This window comes from Oncorhynchus keta, chromosome 19 (genome assembly GCF_023373465.1).
Source record: "Oncorhynchus keta strain PuntledgeMale-10-30-2019 chromosome 19, Oket_V2, whole genome shotgun sequence".
NCBI lineage: Eukaryota > Metazoa > Chordata > Actinopteri > Salmoniformes > Salmonidae > Oncorhynchus > Oncorhynchus keta.
This window is the reverse complement of record NC_068439.1, coordinates 50,170,983-50,177,881: the sequence shown is the minus strand read 5'-3', so window position 1 is coordinate 50,177,881 and position 6,899 is coordinate 50,170,983. Positions and strand designations below refer to the sequence as shown.

Sequence of the window (6,899 nt, the reverse complement as noted above, 5' to 3'; positions counted from 1 at the left end):
AAGCGGATGCTTCACATTTATACATCCGGTGAAATATATGTGTCATTGTTCTATCTGTGGTACAACTCCCATAGTTCACTGTTGAACACAATTTCGTCAGATGGCATACTGGTGAAATATAGTAGTGGGTGGGCTAGACAGCACAAACAAATGCGGAGAACACGACTATACAGCCACAAACTTCCAAATATGGATAGGTGAGGTACACATACTTTAGACGAGAAGATCGTGTCCCATCCGGTTTCTCACTGCCGGGAGAACATTGTTGATCATTCGGAACATTAGCTACTCACTCACTCACTCCCTGTGGTGTTGCTGCACCGTCTCGATCAAGAATATTGCATCGCATCACATCGGATTCTCCTGGAATTCCTCGCTGCATGTGCGCTAGCTGGCAGAAGCCTAGCCCCGTGTATATGTGTACTACTTTGCCGACTAACGTTACACACTCACACCAGACCGACAGACTGTGGCGGAGAGACTGCGAGCGGGCGATAGACCACAAGTTAGGATTGAGCAAGGACACGAAGTTGGGTACATTTGTATTGTTTCAATCATGTCTATGCATTGTTCTGTATTGTAATCGTTGCTAGCTAATACGTCCAAAGGAAAGATGTAACTAGATACGTTGCATTCAGACATGCTAACGTAGTTGGTATAGCTAGCTAGTGGTCTGTGACAATCCAAGTAGCCAACGTTAGTTAGCTAATTTCAAAATCCAGGAATTGGAATAGCTAGCAGTAATGCTAAAACTGCAGCTAGCTACTGAACTATAATCCTAGCAGGAGGGACACAGAAACGGCTAGATTCTAACAGAATGGAAGCGTATTGCACCCCTAGAACAGTATTGCCCCTACAACACGGAAGGAGTTGCAATAGATATGTAGTAACGAACCATATAATAATGCAGATTTTTTTTTGTTGGGGGGGTTGCATCCCAGGTTTCCTATCCATTCTACTACACTGATGTGGGTGTAGTAGTCTGAGTGACTGACAAGACCATTGAAAAGAAACAAGATGAGTAGTACCAAGAGGAAAGCAGAAGGGCAATCTAGGACCAGGAAGTCTGGAAGCTCCAGAACAGACTCGGAGAGAGACTCTGGTTTCTCAGGTTAGTCCCTCACTGAGTCCCTTCGTTCTGATGTCTTTACTACCATCTTCATCATCTTTAGCTTTGAAGGGTGCTTTCTACTATTACTTCCCTTTGTTGATTCCCAACTGTCTTCCCCCACCATATCATTGAAGTTGTCTTTATTTTTCTTGTCCCGAAAACACTGAATCGATCTTCTCCTTCCCTCCACAGATGCCAGCACCATAGACCTGACAGATTCTGAGGACTCATCTCGCACTGTGTCCAAGAGAGAGGCCCAGCACCCTCCATCCGGGTCGGGGTCTCATCCCTCACAGCTAGCTGTGTTGGGGGGGTCCTACTCCAACATGTCCCCCATGATCTTGAAAAATGTCCTCCTAAAACAGGTATGTTAGAAAGGTCCCACTTAACCATCAGTGAAGTTGTAGCTATTCATGATTTCTTGGAGTGTCTGATTTTATTTGTATTACTTTGATGGTTAATTATTATTTTATTATTTTCAAATCATTTCCTGGGTGTAAGAACATTCTGTCTTTGCATTTTCCACCTTCTTTTATCCTAATCATGGATTATTAATCTGTGTATTGGGACTGGTTTCTATGTAGCCTTCTATAATATCTATAGTATTGTTCATGGGCTAGTCTGTATTGTGATTGACTGTGTCCTCTGTCTTGAACCTTTTGGTACTCTCTTATAGTATTGTTCATGAACTAATCTTTCTGTTTTGTGTCTGTGTCCTCTCTCTCCAGCCTGGGAACAACCCTCCCTCTCAGAAGCCATGGGGGTTCAGCCCAGCTGTGGAGATGGTCCAGCAGCCTCAGGTGGTCTTCGTCCAGCCCGTTGTCTCCCCTGTGGTCTCCCACGGCACCATATCCAACCCTAAGGAGGCCACTTCCAAACGCCGGCGCCCCAAGAAGAATCTTCCCATCCTTAGGTCCTACCCGAAGATCGCCCCTCACCCTGGAGACAGTTCGAGTTCCTCCGGGGGAGTAAGCTCTTGTTATTTCCCCGCTTCATCCCCCTCTGCCTCTAGCCACCGGGAACACCATCACAACCACAGAAACAAACAGCAGAGGCACCAGTCTAGAAGTTCTAGCTGTGGTTCTTCTGGTTCCAGCACCCCCAGTCTCCCTCCTCCCTCTAGCTCCCTGTCCTCCTCTCCCCAGCATAGGCTCACCCCCTCCCTCACAGACTCCAGTGCTTGCAGCAGTCCTGCAAGATCCTCTCTCGTCAGTAGATCAGAGTTCTCCCCAGCCCCGTCCCCTGCCTTAACCGTAACGCCTTCAGACACCCTCACCTCTGAGGTCCCTGAGAAAACCAATACCCTCTCCCTCCCACAACCCACCGTCACCACAACCAACGACAACAGCTGCCACGATGACAGCAACCACGACGACAATAGCGATGACCATGACATAAAGCACAAGCGTTTCTGCAACACGTACAACATCCTATCCAAGTCTGGTCTGCTGGAGATCACCCTGAGTACCAAGGACCTGATTCGTCAGAACCGCAGGACCCAGATAGACCTGGACCGGCTCAAGGAGCACACCAACCTCTTCCTGCAGGCCCTGCAGACCGGAGATACCAGCATCTGGAGCAAGCTGCAGACCAGCCTCCAGGAAGAGCAGGAAGAGAAGGGCAGTGGGCAGCAGAGCAGCTTAAAGGCAGATACAGATTAGATCTGAACTAAGTAAAAGCAGGGTTTCATCTGTTAGACTGGGCAGAGACTGAGTTGAAGTGGGGGAGGCTGAGGCAGCTAGACTGGCATTACTATGCCCACAATTATCACACAGACATATAATCTGACCTACATACTAGCAGTAGTCTCTACTAGCAGTATATATACTAATACTTGCCTGCCTTACCCCAGGCCCGGTTGGATAGGAGGCTCCTGTACATTATGAAATCGCTCTATTCTCCATAAACTGCACTACTGTGACTCTAGTGCACTACTTTGATTCTAGTGAGTCGACACACCCTTTGCACAGCCTTAAAATTAAATAAATTTTCTTTCCCTACCAATCTACTCCACATTTTCATATTGAAAGAAAATGTATAGAACATTTTCCAAATGAATAAGAAAAAAACAAAGATGTCTTGACTGCGTATGTCTTCACATCCCAGAGTTAATACCTGGTGGAAGCACCTTTGGCAGCCATTACAGCTGGGAATAATTTTGAATAAGTTTCCTCTAACTTTACAAAACAGAGGGCAATATATATCCATTGTTTTTGTCAAAATACTCTACATTTGGTTGGGAATCATTGATGGACTCCAATATTCAAGCATTGTCTCTGGTTTTCAAGCCAATTTAAACAGGAAGGAGACTGGACCATTCAGGAACATTCAACACCTCTTGGAAAGCCATTCTGGGGGGCAGTGCTAGCTGTGTGCAACTAGAGATTCTGGGTTCGAGTCCAGGCTCTGTCCCAGCCGGCCATGACCGGGAGACCCATGGGGCGGCGCACAATTGGCCCAGCATCGTCCGGGTTAGGGGACGGTTTGGCTGGCAGGGGTTTCCTTGTCCCATCTGGCACTAGCGACTCCTGTGCCTGGCCCGCACGCTGACACGGTAGCCAGTTGTATGGGGGTTTCCTCAGACACATTGGTGCAACTGGCTTCCGGGTTAAGTGGGCATTGTGTCAAGAAGCAGCGTGGCTTGGTTGGGTTGTGTTTCGGAGGACGCACGGCTCTCGACCTTAGCCTCTCCCGACTCCATACGGGAGTTGCAGCGATGAGACAAGACTGTAACTACCAATTGAATACCACAAAATTGGGGAGAAAAAGAGATTAGGAAGAAGACATTCTTTGACATTAACATTTGTTTAATCGTCCAGCGGAAAAAATAAAACTCCCAAGCGTAGGTTTTCAGAAGACTGCAGCGGGTTTTTACCTGAGCTTTGCTCCTTTAATATTTATTTTGATCCTGACAAACTCCCTAGTCCCTGTCGGTGACAAGCATACCCATAACATGATGCTGCCAAAAAGTGTATTTTTATATTTATTTGCTGTGTTGTCTTACAGTCTTGTTCAACGTCCTTGTTGCAAACAGAATGGATGATTTGAAGTGGATTTTTAACACAGGCTTCCTTCTTTTCAATTTGTCATACAGGCCAGTAATGTGGAGTGAATGCAAATGTTGTTGATCTTCTGTATTTTCAAGTTTTGTGGTGGCAGCATCATGTTATGGATGTGCTTGTCATGCTGGGTATCTCTGAGATAAGCCATATGGGGCTGTTTTACTGAAAGCTGTAAGTGTCCACCAACTGACACTTTAACCAGTTATAGGTATGACTTGAAATGGGGCATGCTGAGTAAAATAGGCCTATTTTGAGGAAAGCTTGCGTGGTATGGCTAGCGAGAGTGCTAGAATGGGTACCTGAACTGAACCCAACAAACAAACAACAGTTAAAATGTATGGTCTAAATTTAAGATGAAGATCTTTATTGATATGCTTTACAAGAGCCAGTAGGTTTCCACTGTAAAATGTCAAAGAAGAATGGAAAGCAGGAAACACAGAATACTTTTTTCCTCTTTGTGAATTCATGGACCTCTGGACAAGGAAAGACAGTGCTTTACCTAAAGACTCCTTCAGGACTCCAGTGAGGATTCTGTTCATCAAAGCATTTTTTTAAAACAACAAAGACTGACGTGAGATCATTTTCAAGGCCTTATCAAAAAGCTTAACTTTATTTAAAACCTTGTATTGTATTTGCATGGGAAGTTACTCCCAAGTAAGACCTAAGTTGGCACAATTTATCATGAGGTTTAAGTTATTTTTAAACCTGCGATTGTGTTTTTGTAATAGACCAAGCATCATATCTCCCTGTACTATGTTACTTTCATGGCCTTATTTAGACAATTGATTATGTGGTGTTCAATTATTTTATTTTTCAAATAAGGAGTTCTCCATAAGAAGACAGACTGTCAGACGTACAGTAGCCCTTATTGAGATATCTTGTTATATTGACCTGCAAAGCATCGGAGTGCCTTGAAGTTGTTACAAGTGCAAAGAAGGTGATATAATTTGTGCTTTACTGCCTAAAATGCAAATAACAGTACATGTTATCTTCAGTGTAAGTAGTAATAGGCCTCGGGGAAGCCATTTTAAAACTTGAGCTTCCTGAATTTCTCATCTATAAGAACTGCATAAAACCTGTATGTGCTTGTTACCACAGTTCAAATAGGTTAAAAAAAAACTAAAAGTTTGTCTTATATTTAAATGTTGGCAGCTGTTTTTCTATCATTGTTAACCTGCCTCCTCATCGCAAGGACATAAATTAAATGTAATTATATTAATATTATGAGCTCAATGTTTCAATAGCACAGCCGTAGTAGCTTGTGATTGATAACAAAATAAGAAAATAACGCTTAACAGATTCTGTAGCACTGTTTTGTATTACTATTTTTTTTATTTAAATGATAAACTATGTAAAAGCTGCAGAAAAATAAATTGATCATGATGTTGACTTCCTAAAACACGTTTTTCTTTTTTGCAGCTATACAAATCAGGATCGTTTAATTGAATGATGGTTAGTAAATGCAGTATCTGTGTTTGTGTTGCTCAAGTGAACTTTTTTTTGTTCAGTTTTTAGAAGATACATTGCTTGCTTAATAAACGCTATTTCCAAGAACGTGGTCTCTGTCTGTGGTGATGAAGCACAATAATATCTAAGTCAATATAATTGAGCAGAGAAGATGGATGAGATCACACACTGCTGACTCCTTTATATGTTATATTGCAACATCATAAGTAACTCATGATCGAGGAAACCACGTGAACAGACCATTGACAGTAAAATAAAACACACTGACAGATTATTGGAATCTGTGTGGGTAGCTAGACAGGTAGGATGACTGACAATAGTAAAGGTGAACAGGTGGTCAGGTCACGGGTCAGGTGACTGAAAGGAATGGAGGAGACTGAGGCAGGAATTCCTTTAACCAGAAAGTGGTATATTTACTGGGTAGTTTGTCTGTGCTGTATAACAAAGGAAACAGAATAACATGTATCCAATCAAATTCATAATCACAAAAGTCAAATAATATCAATCATTCTCATTAACATAATTAGTTAATTCAGCAATTCAGACCAATAGGAATGATGATTGAGTCATTTAGGATCATAACCATTTATTCATAATCATGAGAATGATAATGCAAATAAATCGAACCAGTTATCAATTATTCAATCAGTAATCTCAATTAGTTTGATATCAGGATTTATCAATTCGGCAAATAATAATTACGTTTCAAATTTCATCCTTCCAGGTTTGTCTTCATATGTACATGTAATTTCGTTACATTTTAACCATACGTCAATGGCATAATTGGCCTGTGATGATCTGTAGGGCCGTGATCATTGTCCATTGTCATTGTAAATAAGATTTTGTTGTTAACTGACTTGCCTAATTAAATAAAGGTTAAAAAAAATAATTAAACAGTAGGTTTGAAGCGTGCGCTCCAAGCAGTGCTCCGCAGCCATTTCCACCTGACCCAATTAAAGCGCACTGGGCCAGCAAGTGGCCATGAACTAAAGGACGATTCCACCAACTCCATGGACCTTTTCTACACTAACAATCCAGAGAGAGGATCGGATGTGTTTTACCAGAGATTTGTGATAACTAACCCAAGAAAACCACAGCCTGTCGTTTCCAATGGGAACAAATGAGCCGTAGTGGGCAGAACAAGCCAGGAGGGGGCCCAGCGCAAAGCACGAGCTAGCAAGATCCTATTGGCGTGTTCTAGCATGCATTTGAATATTTCCGTTAGGGAACGCCTACTCTGTGAAGTGGGCGTGTCGGCC

At 42.8% G+C, this 6,899-nt stretch overlaps 1 protein-coding gene across 2 annotated transcripts; it reads left to right on the top strand.

Moving 5' to 3' along the window:
* Nucleotides 1–29: 29 nt before the first annotated feature.
* LOC118398419 (CLOCK-interacting pacemaker-like) lies at nt 30–5,727 on the top strand. 2 transcript variants are annotated; one of them, XM_035793736.2, is made up of 4 exons: nt 30–529; nt 942–1,111; nt 1,304–1,476; nt 1,840–5,727. In XM_035793736.2, exons 2-4 carry the CDS (start codon nt 1,018–1,020, stop codon nt 2,770–2,772), a joined length of 1,200 nt encoding a protein of 399 aa, XP_035649629.1. In that variant the 5' UTR covers nt 30–529; nt 942–1,017; the 3' UTR covers nt 2,773–5,727. The 2 variants fall into 2 exon arrangements, with proteins under 2 accessions (XP_035649629.1, XP_035649628.1); XM_035793735.2 differs by having other exon boundaries at nt 31–534.
* Nucleotides 5,728–6,899: the final 1,172 nt, after the last annotated feature.